General features: G+C 38.8%; 1 protein-coding gene across 7 annotated transcripts in view; it reads left to right on the top strand.

Moving 5' to 3' along the window:
- The window catches only part of EYA1 (EYA transcriptional coactivator and phosphatase 1), a 162,725-nt gene that overhangs the window by 55,173 nt on the left and 80,021 nt on the right, over positions 1 to 27,531 (top strand). For 6 of the 7 annotated variants that reach the window (XM_082297865.1, XM_082297860.1, XM_082297858.1 and 3 more), the window contains exons 3-4: positions 19,046 to 19,095; positions 20,523 to 20,650. In XM_082297865.1, coding sequence (XP_082153991.1) covers positions 19,046 to 19,095; positions 20,523 to 20,650 — 178 coding nt within the window. Of the gene's footprint in view, positions 1 to 11,811; positions 11,916 to 19,045; positions 19,096 to 20,522; positions 20,651 to 27,531 lie in introns of those variants that run through there. The other variant, XM_082297861.1, reaches the window with a different exon arrangement.

Raw genomic sequence — 27,531 nt, 5'->3', positions numbered from 1 at the left:
AGCCATTGCACCCTCAGGGCTTCCAACCCCAGAGAAATCACTTTTAAGCAACTTGCATCCCAAAAGCCAGACCCTTTCCTCTCCAGAACTACACCAATCTCATCAGCAAACCGCTCTTTCTTCCCTGACATTTGATTCTCTTCACTTAAGCCACCCCATGATCTTCTCTTCAAGTTTCCCAACATGAAAGGCTCAAACCCATGGCAGCTGCTCCACCACTAGATTTCAGCCTGGTCCAAGGTGCTGCTTTGAGCCAGCTGTGCTCCCACTGGCTGCCCGTGTTCATTGCCTCTGCCTCCATGGTCAGCCTCTACGGATCTCTTGAAGTTATCTGTGTGGGGAAAAAAGCCCTCCCTTCCCCCACTCCTGGTTTTCAGATGTAAAAAAAAAACTGGTTAGAAGCAGCAACTGTGAAAATTGAAGCCTATGAGCTATAAAACAGAGGGAATCTCTGGCAAGGACCTGTAAGTAACTCTAAGCCTGTAATTCTCTCTATTCACAGCCTTGCTCTAAAATACCCTGGCTGACCTTCCTGGCACATTGTGGGGAAAGTTCAAATATAGTCAAATGCAAAAATCTTTCATTTATACTTGCTGTCATTAGCTTCTGGGGCAGGAATATCAAAGCACAGTTTCTGGGACTGCTTGATGGGTTACAACTTACTCTAGGTTTAGTGGGTTTTTTGAGCCTACTTTTTTTTTGTGATTGTACTTGTAATTATTTTAGAAGTTCCCGGGATATTGATTTTCTCTGCATCTAAATAGGCATTTCAGCAAAGATATTAATGAAAATGTCCTTAGAGATGAGGATTAGGAGCAGCACAAGGAATAGAGTAACTCTCATTAGGCTGGAGACTTTTTCTTCTGGGTATAAAATGCCAGTGGAGCATTCTGAAGTATTTGCATGAAAAGACTCTATGTCCCTTCTGTATTTATAGATTGCAGAGTGGGAGATGCAGACAGTGCATACCTGGAATTAGACAATTATTTTAGATGGTGGAAAGCAGGAGGGAAATTTTCAAATTAGACTCTGAGAATGTAACCATGTGACTTACTCCAATTAATAGGAACGGCATAGTGCAGTCTCTATGCACCACTTTGAAAATTTCCCTGGGTGTTTTTCTTTGAATATTTATGCAATCAGAATAATATGCAGGCAATGAAGCAAAAGCCAGTGTAAATACAAAGTGATCATGTAATTTTGCACGTTTTTAATTATTGACATAAACTCCACTATTGTCCAGAAATAAAAAATGCATATGAATGAAGTAGTTAAACACAAAAGAAGACTGTTTCAGCAATTATTTAGAAAGGAAATATTTTTTAAAATTTATTCCTAATGAAGTCACTAAACTTGCTGCACATTTAGCAAACGTATTTAAAATCTTTACTCTCATGTATGTTTAAAAACCCCCAAAATACAGATTATTGCATCACTCTAGAGGAGATGTTTATGTCAGTCGGATCACCAGATATCAAACAACCTTCTGGTAATGTATGCAGTGTCTTAATTTGATCTCTATATTGGGTTAAACTGATTCTTTGTATTCTGAAGACTGTAGCTGCACTGAAGGATGATATGAGAAAGGGGTAGGAGGTCAAAGGAAAGGCCTCTGCATTTGCTTCAGAACCCATCTATCCACTGTGTCCTGTGTCTAGTTACTGCTGGCTTAGTAAAAGACACATGGTGCTTATCATTAATTAAGTCACAAATGGTGTTAATTTTATTATCCAGTGAGCTTTCATTCAACATCATAAATCCAAAGCAAGGCTCGTGGTTTTTGATTGTCAGTTCAGCTCAGGGAAAGAATGAAAGATGAAGCAGTTATGTCTGAAAACAAGTATCATATGGTGTCTGCATCCCCTCCAAAACTCAAGAGCCACAGAACTAATTTCAGCTGTTAATATATTACTGTACCATCGTGGCTTTCCCAGGACAGATGCAGCAGGTCAAAAAATGACAATGCCTGTAAAATGAGAATAATTCTAAGTCAATATAACCCTTAAAAAACCTGTCATGAACAGTAGATATTCTGCAGCTTTCCCTGTCTACCAAGTGGTTTTCACATTTTGGAGTCTTGTCAAACCAAGCAGCAATCTTCTGCCAAATAATTCCATCACCAATTAGTCTGTCATGGGCTTTGTCAGTTCATCCTAACTTCCCTGCCCTATAGACTGAATGTTGGATGCAAAAGATCAGAGAAAAGAAATGTTTTTCTTTCTCTCTGTGTAACACAGCCTTAACCCAAAGATCCTCATCTGCTGAAGCAGTGAAGCAACAAAATTCCTCCCCAAGACCCCAGACCCCAAACTCAAAAAAGAAACAGTCACATCTCCAGTAGGACCAAGAGTCTCACACCCTTCCTAGCAAGAAATGGTTAGAGGGGTAAGGAGAAGTATAAATTGATCAATATCAGAGAGACTGATCCCCTACATGTCACGAACAAAATGCAAGCACCTTTTCGATCCTATAGAAAATCGAAGAGAATAAATTCCCCTGGCAAGTACATGTGGGTATTCCCCCAGAGAAGGACAGTTTAACTGGCTTGTGTAAAGAAAGACAAATTGTGTAAATTGAGTAACCAAAAAGTAAGCTGAGAGAGCTGCTAGGTGAATGTGGGCAGCCTCAGTGGGCAGCTCATGAACAGCTGGAGAGCAAAACCTTGAGCCACCCAGCTCGTGTTGCCACAGGAGTGTCCTCACTGCCAATATAATTCAGAATATGAGTGATTTCTACTTCAGTGGTTCAGATCAAGAGAGCTGAGAGAGTGAACACAAAAGTGATTTAATAAATACATCCACACATTTTTCTTATCTTCAAACTCAAGAGGAGGGAGGTAAGAGTCTGACACGCCGTAGGGCAGTCACCCCTGCGTGGGAGAACAAACTCCTAGGAAGGCATTTGTAATGCAGTTAGGGGCGAGACACCAGCGTGTTGGACAATGCATAAATGTTAAATGATAAATGTTTTCTGAAAAGTAATTTCCGGAGCTAGCAAGGAATTATGTAAATGGAGAAATAATCAGATAAGGTGATCAAGAGTGAAGAAATGAAACAGTCTTTCAGAGTGCAGTTATGAAAAGATGATGGGGATGCATTTAGCAGTATTCAGCTAATGAAGTCAGAGGTGTAATTGCAGGCAGGTGAGAAAAGCAAACAAATTTTAAATGATAAATCAGTATTTATGTTTTTTAGACTTGGAGGAAGTCAGGACAGTTTTGGTTTTTTTTTTTTCTTTTTTTAATTTCTATGTTGTGAATCCATTTGCACATTTCAGAAGTACGTTCTTTGGGATTTTCAAATCATGGAGCTAATCCAAGGTCAATTCAAGTGAAGAAAATTTACTGGATTTATTCCTTTCAGTAGAACCAACCCTACAGAGATGTTAATTTGGATAGCATGGCATTTGATGTGAGGCAGGGAAGGATGCTGTGGCTTATTAGTTCTTCTGGGATGGAAGGAAAGAAGCACATTGTCATATGCTAAAGGAGATATTAAATGTCATCCCCTTGAGCACATGACACCTATTTGGAAATCTTACGAAGTCTGGGTATCACTATTTTTATCATATATTAGGCTTTTTCCACATTTCCACTGATGTCTGAGTGTTTCATGTTTATTGACTGTTAAATGACATCACAATACTTTGCATTACTATTAGTTCTCAGCTATTTGAGGGAACATTCATTGGTATTATCCATGGATCTTTCTAGCAAGAGAAAAGCTACACATGCTTAAACAGAGCTAAAGTTGGAATTTCGGCAGGTATCTTTAAGCAGTGTAGTGCAGTTTTATTAAAACAGAGAAACTTATGTCTTGCAAAGTTACAAGCAAGCTTAGGTGAGTGTAAAGATTTAGCAAATCAGTGTCTCAAACCAATCTCTTAAATCACTGTGATTTATTGGGTTTTTATTCATAGTCATGAATTTCTAAACCAAATGTAAACAGAAGACTTCAGACCTCTTATTCAGGGTCTCTAAAGTCCACTTCTCTTACTAAATTAATAGGAAACATTTTTACTGCGTATTAACTTACAGCTGTTTTCTCACTGCCATTCACTTCAAGTCGTTTTATTGTACCCATTCAAATTTTGAGAAACTGGTGTCTTGGAGAACTTCAGTGCATCCAAACATGATGAAATGACCTGTTTCCTGCAACCTGGACTGTGAGGATGTAGACTCCAGCCAACAGTACACAGCCCTCTTGAGGTCAGAAGGATGACTGATGGGTACCACAGTCCACCTTTGGATTGGACTGGAGGGCAGTGGCCTGGGCTGGAGCAGACCCCAGCACGGGTTGACAGTAACCTTGTAACATAGGACCTGCTCAAATGCATTTCATCCTGCACATTCATCAGATAGTAAAAACGATTTTAGGCAACCCCGTGTTGGATTGATATAAAAATAGTTGATCTAGAAGTTGCTGCTTTGGGATGCATGCTGCATAACTATATACTATTATTTACTTACTGACCAGAAAAATGAGAGGCAAATCCTGTAATTCATCAGCTGGTAGAGAAAGATTAGTATAAACCTCCTGCTGTGCTTGGTATACGACATATGTCCGAGGCCAATTACTGCAAAGCTGATTCTGTTTTAATTCAAGCTTTAGAGATGCACACACAGTATTTTATAGTACTTTGGAGGTGAAAATATTGAGTGTGTTCTTATTAAAAAAAAAAAAAAAACCAAAACCAAAAACCAACAAAAACTCAAAAAAACCCCGACTGAAAACAAGGAGGATTTTATGAGAGAGGAGATGGGAGAAGAGAAATTCACTCTAGGGCTATCACTGCTGCTTTGTGGCAGCTCTTTTGGGTTTCACAGAGGGACAAGGGGCAGCCACTTTCAATCCCTTGAATTTCCCCTCTTTACAACTGTTCCTGAGACCACCACACAGTTCCTGAGACTACCACACAGTTCCTGAGACTATTTCTGGATTCAAAACCATTCTAGATACAGATTAAGGTTTGGGATGGGGAGCCTTCCTTCTGGATGCTTGAGGGATGGGTAAGCACTTCATCAGTGGCTGCAGGGGCTGGGGATGCTTTACTGTATGGCCACAGCCCACTGGGGCTTGGTGGAGCAGGAGGTGTCCTCAGCCAGGGCAATGAAGCCCTTGTGTCCCAGGCACCAAAAGGCATCACATGCAGTGTTCAGTCTCCAGCAGTTTAATTTTGACTTTGTTTCAATAGCCAGTCATCTGCGGTGGAATCCATTGGTGGAATGTATTTCAAACTAGTGCATTTTCAGGCTACTAAAGCTACTAAACTTTCCAAGGTGTCTCTAATTTAGGCTTTTGTGCTTTCCAAATGAGCTATGAAAAATCAGCCTGGTTACAAAAAATACCCTGCTTGTGATTACAATGGCACTAGATGCACCAAAGACAAATAAGCATTTCTGAGTTGCACTCAACACATTCCTTACACTGATAGCAGACAGATTGCAATTTTTTAAAAATCAAATTATAAGAATTAAAAACAGATTACTCAGCTTGGTTTCAAGTTTTTCATGCAGTTGTCTTCTGTTGTGTGTAGCTCTGTGTCCTGTTCTCCTTATGATACTGCATTCTTCTGGTACCACTGCATGAAAAGCATTCTGCCTTTGCTCAGTGTGCAGCACCCGTGCTGTGTCTCTCAGCTCATAAACTGGCATCCAGTGCAAGGTGCATTTTCATTTGTCTGTGCCCAGTTTAGCAACACTGTTTAATGGAGGTGGTTGTGTATGGAGGTTCCTGCACTGTAGAAGGCAAAGCACCCTTAAAGATACATTTTCAGAACTTCCTCAGGTGAATCACTAGGGTGGATATGAATGCTTCACTCTTTTGGACATGCAGATGTGGTATAAGACAGAGGGGCAAGGTATAGGATTTGATTTTTTAGATACTGGAATCACAATTTCGCTTGTTCTTAATTCTTGTGAAACTCACTTGAAATCCTTGTTTTAACCTATTTCCCTCTAAATTAGTGACAGGTTTGCAGGGAGAAAATTTCTGGCTGCTGTCTGTGATTTTTTTTTTCCCCTTGAGCCCAGGTTTGAAAGGGATCTGTCATCTTGTGTTTCTGGGCTCAAAGTGTCAGTGTAATTAAGAATAATTGGTTTAAGAATTAAATATTTCTTCAGAAAGGTAGATTTTCAAGCAGGATATATATGTAGAAAATCTGTATAATGCCCTTAATAAAAAAAAAAAAAAACCAACAAACTTATTAGTAGCCTGGAAGTATCCAAGCAGTAAAAAGAGTTTAAGCTTTGTTTACATTTTGGCTGCGAGAGGTGCCTCCCTTTAAGTATTTAGATAAACAAACCAAAGCTGCTGTTTTCATTAGCATGCAACACAGCCCCCAGTTTCCTTACCTGAGAGAACATTAAACTACAATTCAGTGGCAGAAAGCAATTTGATCTCTTGCAAATATGAGTCTTGATAAACCTTACACTATGGAAAAAAAACCCAACAAACCAACCTTCAAATTTCGTACCTATTGACATTGCTTAATAAAAACATCTCGAGTGCTGGTGCTTCTGGGTGTGTTTCCAATAGCAATGTGATTGCAAGGCTCTGTGGATAAAGTTACCAATCCTTTGAATTCTGACCTTCAGTCTAAAACAGCTTTAGAGGTTACTCTTTTTCCGATTTGTGAGATTGCAGAGAAAAAGTTAATGCTGCTGGAAGGAAGCGGGGGAGGGAGCTGGGCTTGGAGATGAGAACTGGGTCTTTGAAGCCATCTGAGAAGTTTTTCTCTGGCCTTGATTTATAACAACAAATATTGGCAGTCTGAGTCAGTAATTATAAGAAGTTTCAAAATAGAGACGAATGCTCTATTTTGAAACTTCAGTGAATACAATTACTATTGAGACCCAATTGATTCTAAGGGAAATTATACTGTTCTTGGGGCAGCTGTAGCCATCAAAACCCGAGAGTAGATTAAGTCCATCATCTGTTTCTATAGGGAGGGGACACCTCAAAACTGGGTCCCCTGCATTGACTAGAAGTGTCTCTCTCTCTCCCCTGAGGATGAGGGTTTGGATGCTCATTTTCAACTAAGTGCTTCATTTTAGATGGTTACACACAGGTGAGAATCTAGCCTCTGCTGAATAAATGATGGTCATGGTATAATTACTGTAAGGCTTAGAAGAATTTGTGTTAAATTTCTTAAAAACAGTTTCTAGGTAAAACAATGAAGCAAGTATAAAAGAAATGACAGGACTATCTTAACTTAGACTTCCATTTTGTCATTTGCATTACAAGGCCCACAATGTGGGATATTTATGCGTGTCACTTTTAGAAGATACTTCACTGTTCCAGATCACTGTAAGAAAAATTTGTATGACTGAATGTTTCAAAGTTAAGGATGTACATATTTACTGTATTCAGATAATGCAAGGTTTGTAATTTGAATGTATGCTTATGAGTCACTTTATATTAGTCATAAATGCAGGTTTGTCTTAATAATTTGTCAAAGTGAGCCTGAGTTGCTGTTCTTTCAATTTTATTTCTAATTCTAAATGCTTTAATCTATAATTATTTTCTCTATATAATATTTCTAGGGTTTTTTGTGCAGCCCTATATGTCAGTAGCTGAAAAATTATGTAATAATTGTCACAAATAACTAAAATACAGTAATGATCCACTGCTCCATCTACTGTTGAACAATGACATGAATAACACTTTGGGAAAAAAAAATATGGAATGCATTTAGGAAATAATAACAAAATGGAATCTGCAACAAATAAACCTATTATTTCTGTATTTAGTGAACAAATATATTTTTCTTGCAGAGTAAAGTATTCTGAGTATGACTTTAATTCAAAGTTGAAAAAGAGGAACTTCCATCTTCCTTTTCACCTTATAGGAGGTGCTGACAAAACAGTTTTTGTTCATGTTAGTGGGAAAATTTGGAGAAAAGACAGTCTAGTATTACTGAGCTGACTCGTCATACAGTGTGCTGTATTTATATCACTGGCAAAAATGTAAGTTATTGCTGAGGAAAAAAAATTTGCAATGGTTTCTAACTTTATTCTAGTAGCACTAAAAGAAAGATGAGGAAGGCTGAAACAGTCCTGGGAGGATGAACTATGGAAAAATGGCATGTGTGTGAAATGATGTGTTTTATAGTCTTCACAGAACAACAGGACTTGATTATTTTGTCAGCTCACTGGTAATCTCTCATTTGTAGTGTGTTCTTCCTGCAACCCAATCTTCCGAGGAGCTACTGATTATAGCTTTTTTCACCCATTAGAATGCTAGCAAGCTGCTTCTCATCATCAGTGGTGCATTTGGTTTGACTTGTTCATTTTTATAAGCAAATTATTATTCACATATCACAGTGAAGGATGATTATTTTCAAATTTTAGGCAGATATGTTTCCATGCTGAGCTGGAGGAAAAGCCTGAATGTCAATTAGAAAAATTAACTCTTTCTCAAGGATGCTCACAGATTGCAATTTACTCCTTTCATTTCACCCCCTATCTTGTAAACAGATAATTCTCCAAATAACTTTCTTCAGAGATTTATGTTGTCTTCAACAGGACTTCTTTTACAAATAGTTACTAATGTGTGTATGTGTCTTTTGAGCAGAGGTTTTTGTGCAACAAATAAAAGTAATACTCCACTGATTCTTAGGTACTGTAGACAGTATTAAAAGTCCCCCTGTAAAACTTGAACTTCATTGGAAAATGAAGGTAATTTTGTATAGTTCAGTTTAATAGCTAAGACATTGCTTAGATGAAGACTGTGTAGTTAGAAAAGCTACATTACTCTTAAACCTGGAGTAGATCTCAGAGCTCTGCCCTCAGGATGTCACAGACCTGGTGTCTCGGTCTTTAGGTAAAAGCCATCACTTTTGGGTAGAGCATCTACTTCACATGATCTGGAGACCAAAGCTTTTCAGTATTTTTGTGTGGCAATCATTACCTTCATGAGATTTCTAGGGTGTTAAAAAATACCCAAAGGGAAATGATAGTATTAGATACATTTAAAATTTAAGTTAATCTAGGAAACCTTTCCTTCACCCTGACAAGGTACTTTTTTATTTTGCAGTTAGAGTACTGAGTATGTCTATAATTTACACTACTGGCACCTGTAAATATATATATATATGCACACTATTTTTTCCTCCCTTTAACATAATGCTTTTAAGATGCAACAAATCTACTGAAAAAACAAGCATTCTTTCACTTTGGAGAGTGAAAAAATTGAGCTATGCTAAGGTATTTGCTTTCAAACTAGACTGAACACTTCTTCTGTGGACAATCTCTGCATTTTTTTTGTATCATAGCTGTCAAGAACTCTTTCAGAATCATATGTAAGTCATGCATTCATTCAAAAAGCTAAATCAGCATCTACTTAAGATTAATAAAGATTACTATTTCCTATTTTAAATTGTACTAAGTGGTTCTGTAATTCGTACTGAATTGGTGGATCAAAAACAACTGCAGTTGTGTGCAACCTGGGGCCAGCAGTTCATACGTGTTTTGGCTAAGGACGATGGTTAACAGCACAAACCTTTTCTTATAACACATTACACACAGACTTTAATTCAATATTAATTTTGTCCAACACATCTTGGAAGAATATAATTAATTTTTTCTTCTTAGTCACACTGATAGTTTTTGGACAGAACACTTAAAATGGTTGATTTCTGTCACTTTTATTGTTTGTGTTTACCAAGGTCTTTCTACTTTTGCTCACATGAGTAGCATGAGACAATATGGGCTCCTGTCAAATGCTGCAAACTTCTGTTCCAGCCAGGGATGTTTCTAGGCAACAGCTGCTATGTGTAAGATAAAACTTGTATGGAGGCATAGGAGGGATATTGCTGCTTCAGAGGGTTCTGACGTTGCACTGCAGTTGTTATGGGAAGAGCCAGGCAGTGGCTTTCAGGAGCAATGGGATGCATCTTTTTCTTTAATGAAGTGTGGTCTTCCTAGGCCTATTTCTGATGCTAAATATTTCAGTAGTATTTCCTACTTGGAGACAAACATACGAACATCCCGCTGTTCCACATCCATCTTACATCTGATTTTTCTTAATTACCAGAACATCTGTAATGGTGGCACCTAAGCGCCCAGTAAATGTTGTGTTCCAGATGGACCCATTTTACTTGTGCTAAAACAAGTGTGTGACACTGCATATGAAGTTATAACCATATTACATGAGTAATGGTTGTAATAATATACCTGATAGCTTGTTGTTTGATATTATGTAATAGGCCTGGTCCTTTACTTCTTAGGACTCTTGAGATGCCAGCTGCATTAATGGGAATGCAGAATCAGGGCAAATTTAGGCATGATGTAAACATCTAAAAATCCCACTGAAATCTCTGTTCCAAACCCAGTGTTAGTGCAATTGTGGTTTGAAAATGGTGTTGGGTGCCAGTGACCAACAACCCACCCTGCACTGATTTGGTATGCAGTTACTGGGAAGAACAAACCCCAAAAGATAAGTAAACAAACCCCTTTCAAGTAGGTTTCAAATCGGTGCGGTGCTCAGCTGTCATAATTAGATTACCTATTGAAATAAAAAGAACTGCACTCACTTAAACCAAATGAGGATCTGGTCCAGAGTATCAGCTGTAGGACAAGTTCATAGGTTAGACCCTATTGTGGGGTAACGATATACACTAATCTGAAGTCCAATCTTCAGACATCAGATAAAGAACTTTAAGGCACTGTTTAATGGCTGTATAAACACAGAGGACCCTCCTTTATCTCATAGCCCCCATCTAGATCATTTATATGGCTTCAGTTCCCATACTGTCTACATGCCATACTACAGAAGAGATTAAAAATTCAAAGCTGATTCTTTTCTTGCAATGCATCGTCAACACCCTTTTTCTGATCATCTTAGCCTCTGTGTAATTTATCCCATGTTTATCGTCACATCAAGCTCTGTACGTGTGTGTGGGGATCTGTCTTACTTTAATTAAATACAGAGACTGGGCACACTCCTGGAGTTATTACTTAGATAAAACTCCCAATAGGGACTACAAACTAGCCAACAATAAACCTGTTTCACTGACCTTTACATTTAAAATACTAAAATGTATTCATATATTTGCGCTATTTCAACAATGGAACGAAATAGATTTGTGCAAAAATTTACATGCATCATTGAAGTCACAGTCTTTTTTTTTTAATAATTCTTTTATTTCCATAGCATCATTTAAGTTTTGCTATTTTTGAGAAAGGTTTTTGGGTTACATTTTCCAGTGTTACCTCACAACAACAATATGGTATTTTTTGAGTTTTTCTTCTAGAAAAAAATTAGTTTCTGCTTCATTAAAGTGTGTGCCTGATATTTTTCATTTAATAGATATCCTACAGTCAGTGAAGCAAAACGTGTGTTTTTATATTGGACTGGGGAGGACTTTTAAAAAATGGTCTTATTAACACTGGTAAAGAATTCAATGGTAAGCATTTTCCAGAAGATCATGGCTGTTCCAAAAAAGCATACAGTTCAGAATGATTGCATAGCCTTGTGTTTCAGGGTTTCAGTGATTTTTACCTGATGAAACTGTGTGACTCCATAATAAGTAATTTGTATTTCTTTCACAGTTTAATATAGAGCATGATAAATAGTTTTCTTGGCATGAGATGTGGTTTGTGACTCTGAAGAAGTGATGGGATTGTGTTTGTGCTGGCTACGCAGACGGGCCCAATCGAAAGCTGCTTATTTTGACCTGGGTTCCCATATATGGTGTGTGACTGTCCCGAGATCCCTTTTCTCCGCTAAACAAAATGAAATCCTAGGTGCCTTTTCAGCTCGTGGTTGACTTGTAGCTTTGCAAACCGATCTGCTTTCCTGAAGTATTCCCAATGTACTTGCTACAAAATAATGTCTCACTTACTGGGATGTAGTAGCCAGAAGATATTTCTCCTCTAGAAGTATTGCTTTCATTCACAGATTAGTTAATTGAAGGTAAGGATATATTAGCAGTGAATAACCGCAGGTTTTTGTAAAGAGTAAAAAAGTTCTGTTTCAATCTGTTTATACAGTATAAAGTTGGGGGGGTGTTGATTTTTGGTTTTGGTTTGGTTTGGTTTATTTAGATTTAGTACTTTAGACCTGGCGTGGTATTAAGACTTCTTTTTTGGTACTACAAGTCGTTATGCTGTTTTCCTCATCATATTTGGATTATGTGTACTGAAAAAAAGCATAGAAAAATTAGTGTTACGTGTAGTGAAACATACTGTCTGCAAAGTGGAAATGCTCCGGAGAATGCTAGTCAAATTTAGTTACCATGTATGTTATAATGTTTTTTAACATAATGTATATATTTTTAAAAGAGTTGCTGGTTTTTTTTTTTTTCATTGTGAGCAACTGAAAGTTCTGTAATAGAAAAGCATCATAAACCCATTTCAGTTTAATGGCTTACTAATTAAATTACTTAATTACTTATTGATTGGTAAAAGCTAAGCTTTAGAGTTACTGTTACTTAATGCACAAATTTAACTCTGTGCATCCATCTCTCTCTTCTTTGGAAACATTTATAAAGTCTGTGGAAACAGCCTTTACACAGTTTTAAATTTTAAAACTTAAGTAAGTGATTAGTAATAATTAAAATACGAATTTGACTATATTTACAATTGTTTTTGAAGCATACAGATATTTAATGGTTTACGTGGTTTAAACCATTTTAAAAGTTCCAGATATTTTATTTAATAAATACCCTTAAATTGGAGAAGGCTAGCTTAAATAGTTTTAGCAGACCCTTTCTTTACAAGGTTGCAAGAATCTCAGATATTTGAGAACAAATCTGTTACATATCCAATCAAAACGGCATGTCCGGGCGTGCATGCTGGTTGTATGCTTAAGAGCCTCTATGAGTATCCCTATTTAGCTTCTCTCATTGATATAATGTTGGTGTAATTCCAGTTATTCTATTAGGACGGCTTTAGATTAAACCCAGTTTACAAGAGGGGATGCATCTACGCACAACTCAACTTTCTAAATGAGGAGGGACCCGAGGGATTTTCAGGAGTTTTTCTGGGGTGAGGCTGAGGAAGGTGCAAGGAAGGGGGGCCCTGTCGGCCGGGCAGGGGGCGGAGGGGGCGGCCGGGGGCCAGGGGCGCGCAGTTTCCGCGGCGGAGCGCGTTTCGCCCGTACAGAAAGGTTGACTTCAGACCTCGCGCAAGCCTCACTGCAGTTGTTGCTTTTAAACCAATACGGTCGGGACAAGAGAATAGCTGCGGTTTGCATTACAAAAACAAAAACAAAACCCGAAGGGGAAGGGGGAAAAAAAAAAAAAAAAGAGGAGAGACAAAAAAAAAAAAAGGCGAAGGGGAGTGAGGAGGAAAGCGGGCGCGGGAGCGGCAGCGTGCCCCCAGGCACTGCCTGGGCAGACACACAAGGCTGAGCAAACAGACGGCGGGGCTGCAGGCAGCCTCCCTCGGCCGCGCTTTGTCTGCCCGGCCCCGGCCCGGCCCGGCCCGGCCCCGGGGCGCTCCGGCCCCGCCGCGCCATGGGAGGCGCCGCCGCGCTCTGAGCCCGCCGAGCTGCGCCCCGCACCGTGAGTACCCGGGGCGCGGGCACCGGCGGCGGGACGGGCGGGAGCGCCGCACCGGGAACAGGGGGCGGGAGCGCCGCACCGGGAACAGGGGGCGGGAGCGCCGCACCGGGAACAGGGGGCGGGAGCGCCGCACCGGGGACAGGGGGCGGCCGCGGCAGCCCGGGGGAGCGCGGGGTCCCGCGGCGGCGGGGCCGGGGTGCGCGCAGGGGCAGGGGCGCTTTCCGCGCTTTCTGCCGCTCCGGAGAAGAGCAGCGCTCAATTATAAATCACTGGGTGCAGCAGCTAATTCTGGCCGTAGTTCAGGCTGGGGTTTGTAGGCTTCCCACAAAACAGATGTTAGGAGGTTCTGTTTATTGTGATCGGCCAGGTTTGGGGATTCTCCTGTTTGATTTCCTCGAGTGCTAATGGTTCGGCAGATAGGAGTTACGTGATGGGGAGATGTTAAATGGGGGGTGGAAATAGGCACGTACGGTACGAAATCAGCAGACCTTGTTGAAAGAGACATGAGAGCGTGAGAAAAATAATAAAAAAATTGGGAGGAAGAATGCCTGACAGAGATTTTGACAGTACTTTCTGAAGCAGGAAATCCTTTTGCTTAATATGTTTAAATTTTCCAAACACCAAGCAAAACATGCAGATCCCCACAGGAGAACTTTTCAAGATGACAGAATAAACATCTACACAACTGAAATATTTGACGTTTATTGACATTTTGGGTGGCTTATTTAGAACGGTGATCTTAGAACGAGGAAGTTAAAGACCTTCTGAAGTCTCATTAAATTTACATCTTGCTTTTAAGCAGCCAAAACCCACCAAACATTCTCTCGGTGTTTCAAACACCAAGAGGAAGGACTGCCCTTTACAGTGCAAGATTGATTCTGGAAAAGTAAAGGTGCATTTAAAAATGTTTCTTTGAAGGTTGTTGGGAGTTGGTGTGTTCTTTTCTTTCTTCTGTAAGCAAACATTTAAAACTGAGGTAAGCGGAAGAGATAAAAGCTGTCCGGGAAAAAAAAGGGTAGTATGTTTCATGTAGTTTGTTTAAATTTAAAAGTGAGCACCAAGGGAAATTTGGAATAAGAAGTGGAGATGTGGTGTAATGTATCATTGGAAGTTTTTAACATTAGATACGACGTATAAAGATTATTTTATTTTCCATCCCATACTGAGATGGTTCGCAAAGCATCTGCCAGAACACAGACTACTGGTTTGAGGTGTAAAATAAATCAGTAGTATATATGTGGATATGTGTCTTTAAAAGTACGTATACGTGTGAGTACACATTACAGAATTTTAGGTATATAATCACATAGGCACACAGCGTTTTCATGTTGCTCACAAACCCATGACATGCAGTTTTTAGCCAAGCACCTCACTGCTGTCAGAGTTTTCCCAAGGCCTGGAAGGGTCTGGAAATGAGCAGCCATCCCCTCTCAGCACTTCTGCACAGTGACAGACGGCTTGAGTCACGCTTCACCTTAGGAGAAAAAAAGAATGAGTAATCATTTTGCTTGAATTGCAGTAAGTATGAAATATTTCTCAGGAGCCAAAAAGAATCTTGGAAAAGCAGAAAGACATTCTTAAAGGGCTGGTCATAATAGAAGCATTGTCACGTTGTAGTACTTCCTTCTTAAAGGGAAGAAAGTGTTGGGGTTTGAAAACATTTCATTCATGAGTGTATGAAATGAGCACGCAGGATAGCACTTTTAGAAGAATTTAAACTAGTAATTAAAAATTAAAAAGCTGCAATTACCTGCTTTTGCTTTAATAAGTACAATTTGTCTTTGATGAGAATATCTAGTGAAAAAGCCCTACCTCTTCCCTTAGAGCCCAGAGATATATGATTATTGGAAGAATGAAAGTATTACCAAGTTTCCTGGGTTGCCAGCAAGGTGCCTTTCTGCAGCCAATTTGCATTTTCGTTTTGTAGCATTTTGGCTGTTGAAGCCATTATGTGTCGTGCTTTTAGGGAGGCAAAGAGTGCTGTTGGGGAAAAGTTCCTTTCTCTCCCTCCCTCCACCCCTTCCTAAAAATGACAGATTTTTTTTTTCTTAAGAAGGAACACCCTCATTTGAAAACTGCCATTGTCTTTGGAATTTTCTTCTTTAAAGTAGAGCTGTATTTTAAGAGAAAACGCGTGTGCTGGCTATAGTTTTCTGGGTTAAATTCTTATTTTCACTTCGAAAATTTCTTCTCAGCTGGAAAAATGTTTTAAATTATAGCCATTAAAAAAATTGCTTCTAGCAAGCAAAAATACTGTGGAAAACCTGTAATTTAGACAAGTACCTAGGTTTTATTTGCTCTGTGCTGCTGAAATTTAGAATCCCTTCCCATTTACAGTTTACTTTTCACAGAACATTATTAACTTTTTGGCTTCATACATGATCTTCTGTCAGATGCTTTTGATTTGTAATTTAGCAAAGTATAATAAACAGTGCAAAAGTCATGAATTTTCCTCTGCATCCTGAGCTCTGTGGTAGGGAAAATGTGATAAAATGTGTACCTTAAGTCTTGTTTGATGATCTCTCAAAGCAAGTTTGCCTTCTGGAAATAATTTCTGGGGTTGAAGAGCATGGTATTAACAGATTTAATGTGGCTATTCAATGGATTGGTGGAGTACTATGTGAGGTTTAACAAAATGAGAGAGACAAATTGAACATCAACAAAACCTACATCTGTGAAGAATTATAAATTTAATTAGAAAAAAAGGCAAACTTAAAAGACCTCATTAACTAATCAGAATTTGATGTTACTGATTTAAGATTCTTAAATGGATGAATTTTAAGTAGCTTTGCTATCATTGTCCTTTTTTTCTCGCCATGTAGTACATAGTGCCCAATCTGCAATCTGTGTTAAGGAGAAAGGTGTAAGAAAGACTTACAACAATCAAATTATACACAGTAATGTTAATAATAAAGGTATTAAGAAGAACGTGTATGCCATTTGGCATATAAGGTATTTTTAGTTTAAGGTTTAAGCAGAGTAGTGAGTATGAAGGGGGTGTGACAGCTTTTTTTTTTTTTTTTTTTTTTTTTTTTTAATGTGACCCATTTCTGTCCGGTTAAGGCCAAGCATTTGGGGGTTTTCCCCCACCTTTTATTTGATATGTGAGTTATGTTGCCAAACTTCAATTATCCAGAAACCTGTTGACAAAATGGGAATATATGAGAGAAAGCACAAGCACACACCACCCAGAAATGTTTTTATTCTATGAACTAACTGGTCGTCATAAGTGTGGTTCCTTACTACGTTGTAATTTTGTACTGCACATAAAAAACTGAAAGCATGTGAAGTGTAGCATTTTGTAAACTGTAACTAATTTCACTCACATCTGTGTCTAATTGTTGTCTGCATTCGCATTCTTGAGAGTAGATTTATTTTTCCTGGACCACTCTGTGGATTCAGCTGACCAGCCTAAGTGAGGATTAGTTGTTTTAAAGTTATTTTGATTAAAGAGTCATTTTTAAATTTGGTAACGTGCAACACATGGTTTAAATAATCCTTAAGACACAAAGGAATATAACTAAAGTACATCTAATGAAAATGAAAATTGTGGATATGAACTTTCACAAATCATGGAGTGTTGGAGGACATTTAAGGTACATTCTTAATTCACTTTGAATGAGCTGGTTATTCCTGTCCCATGAATACATAAATGAGATCTTTCTCACTATGCGCATACATGAACATGTATATATGCATATATTGTATATATTTTCAAATGTACAGAAGTTACTATTTTTGTAAAAATTTGGTACTTAAAATAGTGATGATTACATGGGTTTTTTATTTCAATCAAGTATTAATAATTCTGTAGGGCATGTTGGAAAATATCAGTTAATTAAAGCATCCATTTGAAAAAGGAAGTTTTTTCTATTATAAAAGATATGTTTTAAAAGATCCTGTGCAAGAGGGAGTGAAGATAGCTCTGTAGACAAACTTAGTTCTCACCTATAATTTTTTCCAGGTGTTTAAAAGTAACAGCAGCAGCATATCCTAAGGCACTCTGCAGCAGTTTCTGGGGTAAAGAACTGAGGGGAAAAAAAAACTTAAACCAAAATGCCCAGCTTTGACTGTATGTCCTAGTCTAGTTTGATTTGGCATGCAACGATGTATTGAAAAGCGTGTTATGCAGTACTTTAAGTACCCAGTTATAAAAAGATTGATGTTTTTCAGCATGCATTATTGCATGCTTCTTGACATCATTTGTAATGTTCTTCATTGCCTGACTGCCCCTAGCAGTTGTTTACTCTTGCTAGTAGTAATTCTGTCTGTGATTAAAAATAACAAAAAACCCACCCTACAGACACATAAGTAGGATTTGCTTGGATGATTTTTATGGCACTTAAAATGCCTCATCTCCCTTGTCTTTGCTCTGTGATCATTTAAGAGATGTCAGTTCAGGTTGAATGGAAACGCACAAGAAGGATCCTCACTGCAGACATTAAGAGGGATATATACCTTGCCCAGAAAAGCTTTTGTGTGCTTTTAATCTACCAGTGTCTAGCAGTGTATTTCCACCTGAATTTTTTCACTTGATGACAATTGTTACTGGCTAGAGTTTGTTAGTAAAGCAACAGTGTTTTTCTGATGGAATATGAGAACTATTACTCACCTGAGTTATAAAAGGAATAATTTAATTAAACTAAAAAATTATTGGTGGGCTTCCCAGAGCAACCAGATTCCTTTTCTTCATGAGTGACCTCAAAGATAAATGCTACAACTTCCTCCCATTTATTCAGCCAGAAGTGTCCTTTTAAGTCATTTTATCAGAAATCTCATTAGCAACTGGAATTTTTACAAGTCAGACTATGCAATAACGTGTGGAGTTTTTATTTTAATTCGACCTGGCTGGAGATGGGCTTCTTTTAGAGATGGTTCTGTAAGGCTGTTGGCTATATAGTGAAGGTCTTTATCATAGGGAGACTTGTCCCTTGTTATTCTTTGCCCCTACCCACCCCCCCAAAAAAATAACATCAGCATCTCCAGCTTGCTTTTGGGGTGAGCTTGACTTGTGGGTTCCCTTCCCAGTCACAGACAAAGGATGGTGAAGAGCAAAGGAAGAGGAAAACCAGTATGATGAGGGCAAGAATCTGTCAGGACTGAAGGGGAAAGGAAGGGTGAGAAGAGGCCAGAGGAGTGGAGGATGCTGAGGGGCTGGGGCTGGAGCAGCCCGTGCTGCCCTTGGCGGGGCGGCGCGGCGGGGTTACCTTTGCGGGGTGCAGGCAGAGCCGAGCCGAGCCGAGCCGAGCCGTGGGAGGAGTGAGCCCCTCTGCAGCTGTCACGGGCCCCTGATGAATCACTATCCCGTCACTTGGCTGCCGTCCCCTGGCGCGGGGAGGAGGGAGAGAGACCTGCCGGGGAAACAACAGTTGAGCCTTCAATTTAAAGACAATATGCCTTTCACGGGCACCGCACCCTCCTCCTCTCCCTTTGGATTTAAAGGACAGAATTGTCATCCGCAGTGATATCCTTTCTTTAAATTAAGGCCTCGTAGTAAAGCGGAGTAATAGAAGCTTCTGTTTGTTTCCCTGGTTTACAGGTGCAGAAGTCCCAAACCAGTTCAGATGTTGCTGTTTCCTCAAGCTGCAGGTAAGGATTTGACTGAAAATTGCTAATTTCTGGCAAGTCTTTAGTTGTTGGGGATTTGTTTTTAACTTCAAGTGATAAGTAAAATATTTATTCTTGTTTCCCTCATTAAGCAGATGAGTAAATGCTGGAGTGTAGCTTTTACATGCGTGCAACCAAGTCTGTAAACCATGAGCACGTAACTTTTTCACTAAATTGTTTGAGTTTATATTTGATTCTGGCATTTCAAACTCAGTGCAGTATCATCTTCTTTTTTGTGTAGATTGTTTTAGGTAAAGAAATACTAAATAAAGGATTTATGTTTAGAACCTTTAGAACTGATAAAATTTCAGTTAAAATATGAAAGCTTCTTACCTGAAATGACACTTAGGCTTAAGGATATTTATACCCTTACTGCAGGAGTAATTTTATGTATCATTTTAATAGTCTTTAAAAGAGCCTAAACATTTCTTTTAAACTGAAAAATTACTGGTTCAAATGCCTTGGAGGCGCAGTAACCTATGAAGTTTCTACTGGGAGCAATTACTTAGAATGAGTACATCAAATAACAATATTAAAAGTTTTAGGTATAAAGGAACGGAAGGATAGGGCACTTCAGTCATAAGCCCCGACATCAGCCAAGGGATATGTCATGGTGGTGATGGCTGTTGGCCTTTTAATGTAAGGCTACTGAAAGCACAAATCTGAAATATTCAGCTGCTTTTGTGCTGCTTAAACGTTTAATTTTTGCTTTATCGGAATTGCTGTTTCCTCATGTTGACTAAGCGACAGCTGCTGGGGTGCAGCAGAGCGCTGGGGCACACTAACGCCCGTATGGATTCACTGTATGTCTGTCATATCCCTTTTCAATTGGGCACGCTTTATGTAATCCACAAAGCAAACAAGTGAGCAGACATAATAATGTTTTAATGCTGCATTTGTTTCAAAGGAAACAGAGGAACAATTAAGTAGTTTGCCAGAGTAAACACATACATCAGGAATATCTCATTCCCTGTCAGTAGATGATAGGTTTCCGCAATTGCTTCAAGTGTTTTATTTGGTTTGGAGGCCCATTATATTGCCACTGAGTGGTAAATCTTGAAAAAGCAGAGTGTTAATTTGTTGTTAAGAGAATATATGTCTTCATATATTGGTGATTCCGTCTTTGTAGGTATTTTAAAAATACACAATTAAATAAATTTTCTAAGTATAGTACTTGGAATCTAAATTTTATTTCGTTACAAGCTGCAAAAATAATTACAGTAGCTGGCCAGTCATGTGTGGGGCTACAACACGAGTTAAGCACTGGAAAAGATCAAGTTGGGAGAAGTAGCTAATTTTTTCTAAGTGTTTCTGGGATGTTGATAAATAGCAGTCTGTATCTCATAAAGGCAGTTCCTCTGTAATTATGTTGACTTATGTCACTAAAACTAGTTGCATCTTGTTTGCAGGTCTATGGAAATGCAGGATCTAGCTAGCCCACACAGACGACTAAGTGGTAGTAGTGAATCCCCCAGTGGTCCAAAACTTGATAACTCCCATATAAATAATAATTCCATGACACCCAATGGCACAGAAGGTGAGCCAGTCTTTTTCTTTTAGTGTTTCATAATTTGTTTTTTCTCCTTGTTGCTTTGGTGTTCTTGCAGTCAGCAAGCCATATAATGTCTTACTATTTTAAGTGTTCCGTGTTTATTCATATGGTACATAAAGGCAATGTTCAATGTTTATCAGTAGTTACTATTACCAAGTTTCAGCAATAGCTTTCATTACAAGTTTATGTTTCTTTCATGGAGTTTGAATGGACTGAGCAGGTAGTATGTGCAGAGCTTAAATTTAAAAAAAAGTCAAAAAACTGAAAAGTCTAATGATGAGAGAAAAAAAGTAGGTGTTTACAATTGCCACAGTACAAAATGCAATTTTCCAGTCTTTTTTACTAGTTTGGTATTTCTTTAGGTTCTCACTTTTTGCAAGCTCCTAAGGCTATGAGAATTTTGTCAAGTAGGCTAATAAAACTGAGTGCTGAAAGTTCCTCAGGCTAGCTTGCTGCTCTGATGGAGTGGCCAAAATTCAAACAGGTGTAGTAATTCAATGGGGTAAACTGATACCTATTTCTCAAGAAGCAGTCAGGCAGTTGATAAGTTATGTTTGTTCTCAGTAGAATACTAACAACAGAACAACCTAACAGCTTTGCCAGGAATATAATACATCTATAATACATATAATAATACATATAATGAAACACAGAAGGGTTTATACAACAAGCAGCAAAAAATGCTCTTTCCTGAAGCATTTCTATGGCAATAGTGAGAAATATTGTACGTGACATTTGGCTGGCCGTGTGAAAAGACACTTAATGCATTACTAGAAAAGGGAGTCATGCAGCTTCAGTATTGCTCTTCAGTATAAACATATAGGTAAACAGCTACAACCCTTGTAGCAAAGATATGCCTTTTTTTTCCTAAAAACTGGGTCATAGTAGAGCCATCAGACTCTTTAGGATTATGGACATGCATTGCCTTTTTCCAGGAAAGGCACATGTCAATCAAACAGATGTTGTCCCTCCCTCAATTCCCCAAACATCTCTGTTATTCATTCTAATTGGAGTCCTTGGTAGTGGGGACGGTTTATGGGTTATCAGATTAACAGGAATTTGCGCCAGACTTGTGTGTAATTTACTTTTTGCTATTGCTATGAAAGTGTTGCTGCAATCAAATATTAAGCCATTTGAAAAAAAAATTAGCTCTTTAAAGAATAAATAAAGTGCTTACTCTGTTCATGTATTTTAAGCAGAAAAAAATTGTATGTCCATAAATGAGTCTTCTTCCTTTAAAATACACAAATGTTATTATATTTTTATATCATATTACCAGGTATATACCACTTCTGGTACAGGATAAAATTGCCCTTTCAAATTAAAATTCCTCTAGCTCACAGAAGCCTTTGTTGTAAACTTCGTGAGCTTTTCTACCTTCTATATAACTTGAAGGTTCTTTTGTAGCACAAAAACAGGGGATGTTCCTTGAAACACTGAAAGATGTTCATCATCTGACTTGACTTTTTGTTCAGCATGTAATGCTGTGTGCACTCTTAAGAAATTCTTAATATTACTTTGTCAGGAAATAAGGTATATATTGTATCTATCTATTAATGCACTGACCTCAGGTAGAAAATAATTCTGGAAATAATATCCCAACTTCTAGGTAGGTATCGGAGTTTATCAAAGAAAGTCAATTAAACCATGGTAACTTATTTATCTGACACTAGAATTTTACAGTTTTGGAGTAAATTCTACCCAGAAAGCTCTAACTTGCAATACATGTTTGCCTCCTGAGACGAAGCCAAACAGTTTTCTTTTGTTTGCCCTTTTCCCTCAGGTGACATGACCCTCCTCAGCACTGCAGACTGGTTGCTCAGCCCTAGCACACAGAGCCCCGCAGGTTTGGCTGCTGCAGTGGGCGCAGCAGGCGTGGGCACTCAGCATGCGATTTCAGATTTGCTCCAAAAGTGTCCCAAGCGATAGCTTGTGCTTGGTGGTTCTGCTCTAAGCTTTCTAATTTGAAAATTCCTGTCTCTGATTGCTCTTAAGTGACAAAGAAGGAAAAGTTTTTCAAAGAAACTAGTAGAATAATTTATTTCTGAATGAGATGTGTGCCAAGAGAGAAAATTTGTGAGTGAAGCAGATGTCTAAGAATCTGAAGGTGGAATTTTTACTGCTAATCTCTTTTATCTTGAGAAAATGTTTTGTTAGGCTCCTTGAGCTGCTAAAGAGACTTAAGAAAAAGTGGAGTGAATGAAGCAAAAGTTTCCTATTTTTTAAATGAAGGATGAAGTAAAATTATTTTTTGTGGGATCCTTGAAGCAGAATCCTGCTGAGACACAAGTTTGATTGTAAGGATGCAGTTGTAAGGGCTCGCTGAACACCTCTTCTTAGATGCTGCAATGTGGTTTGCCTGCTTGTTGCACATGGAGTGGAGATGTGTGTTGCTGGAGCTTCACGTGTCAAATATAATATGTGAGACCAGCTTCCAGTCTACTATGCACACATTCTCACTAATGTGAAAGAGCCCTCCTTCTCTAGCATAAGGGATCTTCATGTGACTGAGAAGCAGGGCCTCTAGGTATTTGCATGTTATAAATATCTTGTAAAGATATGTTAAATTTTATTTGACTGTGGGTGTGATTTTGACAGGTTTCCATACCCTGAAGCACAGGATATGTTCACTAGATGAGGGGAGGGGAAGAAAAAAGAAGAAGCAGAAAAAATACCCGTCCGAAAGTGAAATGGCTCCATTTCAAACAAATGTTCATTAATTCCTCTAAGGCACATTTTCAGACTTGTCTTCTATTGATGTTTTTCTGCAAGAGGATGTGGTTGGAAGATAGCTCACATTGGTTAGCTAGTATTTTTAGCTTCACATTTAGCTGTAAATTTTCAAAGCACTGAATGGGGATTTAGTTGTGCAATTGAGTCTGAATTTAATCTCTACATGCAGCTTGTAAATAATAACTCTTTGTGTGCTTGATTTCACTTTGATAGAGCAAAATTCTTCTCCTGGCCAGGCAGTATGGTCTTCATTGATGGCGAAGTAACAAGGAAATTATAGACCTTGACCAGACAGAAATTTCCCAGGATCAAATGCAGAGGAGTAACGCTAAAATATCTGGCTAAAGGCATTCAGAAAAATCAGTCCTAGTATGCCAAGGTGGTGCTGATTATATAAATACTACAGTATTTGAGGTTTCCATGTTCTCGTTAAGTGTATTTCCACAACATACCCTCTATTGTAGAAAAGAGCAGACACCGGACATCATAAAAATTACGGCTCTCTATGACTTGCCTAAGAAAATCTCTTAAAAAAAATATTGGAGTAGGGATCAAAATATTCATAGTTGTGCCTTATCTCTAATCTTCCTTTGTCAGTGAATTGCCATGGTGGTTTGATACTGAAGGAGTTAAAGGAACAATAACAACAGAAGCTCATAAAATTGCCATTCATTAAGTTTTATCAGACAGGTGGTGGCTATTCCAACACCAGTGCCCACTTTGGTAGATACCCTTTAGAGGGAAAAGGCCATGAGTAATCAGTAAATTTGAAAGGAGTAGGAAATCTGTTTTCCATAGCAGACAACTCCATGCAGTTTCTGCCTATGGTGATCTTTACTTTTATCTAAAGAATGTAAATCAAATCTGATGGATGGCATAGAGTGAGAAACAGAAGCCTGCAGCCCATCGTGATGATGTTGTATGAAACTGGAATGGAAAAAAATGGATGAAGACTGGGCAAAGGAGCTGTGATTTTCTGAGCAACTACTTAATTCATTTAAGGAGTACAGGCCTGCTACTGCCCTTTTATTTGAGCCTTCAAGAGGGAAGGAGGGAAGGCATTGTCATATCAAGTGGGAAGGGAAAATGGATAACAAATTGAAGATCAGATTTTCAAAGATACATAGGAAGGGAGGCTTCAAAGGGAGTTGGACATCAAAATTCCTTTGAAAAAAAAATGATTCTCACTCTTTGAGTACCTGCTGCAACATGAGAATGAGATCTCACACAAAGGCAGTCAAAGCTCTCCACTACGAGACTATCTGATGTGTGGCCATTAGAAGGGTTGTTTTAAGTCTGGTGAACATAAATCCATCTTCAGGGTTTCAAAAGGCAGCACTGTGTGGTATGTTTGCTGTCAAGTTGCAGTATTACAGAATGGAGAAAAAATTATTTTCAGTATTTCCTAAAGTAATGGGGAGTAAGATGTTGAAATCCATAGAGAGGGTAGAGCTGGTTGTTATGGCAAGTGATGTAGATTCCCCTAAATAAATTATATTTCTATAAATTATATTTCTTGTAATTCTAGCAATATTTTGTAGCACTCAAAATAGTATTTTAGTATTGCAATTAAGCAATTCATATTGGCAATGAATGTTTTTTAATTTATTCCTATGTTTTTATATTTTTCATGTTTTTCTATGCTTTGGGGTGCAAAGTTGTGGTAGGCAATGGTAATCAGACAAAATGATGCTTTTTTTGTTGATGGTTGGATTCTGGTACCTTTTAATTACTCGTTTCTGGAGTTCCTGCTAATTATGTATGCCGAAGTTTCTATACTTGTGTCTGCAGTAAGAAGCTTGATGGTATGAAACTTGTAATTGATACCTCCATATTTAGACATCCTGAAATAATAGCATACTAAAGGTAGATGTAATGTTTGCCTTTAAGTAGGGTATTAGCAGAAAAAGCTGTGGATGCCGACTTCCTTATGCATCCCAGAAGAGTGCAAGAGAACAGTTGTTTGGCCATAGGCAAAAATTGCACAGGTCCTGGGCTCCCAAAAGCAAGCTGGCAGTCTGTAGAGGCTAGTATGAGTCTTCAACCTGATGTAACTTCTGAAGGACAAAAATGAGATACAGCAGGTTTATGTGAAGGAAAGGGGCTGGGTTGGACTGTCCTTTCTTCCCTCCTCTCCACCTTTTTTTCCTTGCTGTATGACATTGGCTTCCTTCCAGACTCTTTGTCTTACCTGTGCTTTTATTCTCCTGCTTCCCCAAGAGTCTTTCTGTCTGTTCTGAGCATATGTAGCATAATGCTCTATTATTCCTCTTTCATAGGTACTTGGCTAGTGAGATGACTTGTCCACTTCTCTGCTGACTCAGTTGAGCAACTCCTTTTGCAAGGTCTTGGGGAGGAGACTGGCTAATAAATATTTATGTACTTACTGTCTTTTCTTTTTGTATGTATTTATATCCATTTTTGAAAGATTCTCTATTTTGGTTTCTTTCATAAGTTTTTCCTGAAAGAAAGGACCTCATTTACGTGATAAGTTAATAGCAATACTGGTTCCCACAGGCATTTGAGGGAGACAAAACACTCCAAATGGCAAATTACTTTACAAAAAAAAAAGGAACATCTTGGAATTATTTTAATATAATTTATTTTTGCAAGCTTCTCATATAGATGTTCACAGCACATGCTGTTTCAGATTGTGGATGAAGTCTGGTGGTGTGAGAGCACCCTCTGAGTGTGTCTGAGGGTCCCACAGCTCCACGTGCACAGTGGTTGTGCACAGGCTGTGGGATTTCGAGGAACTGTGAGGATGTCCACTAGTTTACTGAAAACTGTAGGCACAACACATCATTCTAGGTGTGGTGTCTTTCCAGTGGGACCAGCCTGTTATGCACGTGTACAATTGTGTGATTCCAAACACAAATGTCATATGAAATGTCATATGCCATATGCCTGGCCAGTAATACAAATGAGAAGGAAATCCAGCCCCAGCTGTCACTGTGCACCTGCAGAAACTCCAAGGAACAGAAGTAGAACATCTTAGTCAAAGATCACACCTTAGTAGGGTGGTGTTTGAAGAGCCTTAGCAACTTCAAACTTGTGACTTGATGATTTAGCATTTGCATTTGCATCTTATAATCTTCTGATGGGTTTTGCTTGTCCTAAGTAGACAAGCATGAAACTTGGTTACACTTCGGGGTTAGCCATGTCATCTGACCCTGGTCAGTGAGTGAAGTACCCATGCTTCCAGGTTTGATGAAACAAGCTAGGGAATTTGCTGCTGCTGGAGCTGGCTGGAGGGGAATGGAAGCTAGCACTATCCCTCTTTGTCCAGGTGAATTTAAGTCTGTCAGTCCTGGAGTTCAGACCCCAGCCAAATTATTTCCCATTAATGGAAAGTCCCACCTGCTTTGTCATTGTGCTTCTGTCTTCATGAGTTAGTCTTGTGTCTTGTACACCTAAATGTCAGAGCAGGCTTGACTTCTCCATGCTGCTCTCTTGCTCACTTGAAGACCTCCATGTTCCCAGAAGGCAGTGAAGAAAACCTTCTTTGCCGTTAATGGCTGGGTCTGTGATGTTTTTTGGTCATTCTGTCTGGCTTTGTTTAAAGAATATGAAGACTGCTTGGGAATGCTGCAAACTGTTAAACATGCATGGTCAGACTCCCAGTTAAAAAGAGGAAAAGAAAAAAAGGAAATAGAATAGTCCATGACACCTCTAAAAGGATTGGTTTTGGATATATGCTGCCTCCATTTTCAGAGCAGAGACACAAACATTTGGTATAATTGGACATGTGAGTGTGAAGGGGTAAGAACCTTAGCTTGATTCAGATGCTCTCATCTCCTAACTGCAGTGAATGAGACTGTTCTAACCCATGACTGTACCTGTCAAAAAAATATCCAAGTTGAATCTTGCTTTGCCGCTACAAATACTGTCCAACCTTGTCTCTATACAGATGTTTTTGAATTTTCTTTCTGATTTTGCACTGTAGCTGTGACACCATTTCTTTGTAAATTTAAGGTTTTTACTGCTAGGTGAGCAGGTACAAGGATGTTAAAGGTGTTTCACCTGAAATGCATAACATAAGAGCAAGATGAGGGTCATGGGAGTGTATGTGGTGAAACCTAAGTGTTAGCCACAGCCCAAATACTGGAGAAGTTTTGAAGCCTCTTACATCA

Source organism: Coloeus monedula (assembly GCF_965178545.1).
Source record: "Coloeus monedula genome assembly, chromosome: 1".
Taxonomy (NCBI): domain Eukaryota; kingdom Metazoa; phylum Chordata; class Aves; order Passeriformes; family Corvidae; genus Coloeus; species Coloeus monedula.
This window is presented reverse-complemented; position numbering and strand designations above follow the sequence as displayed.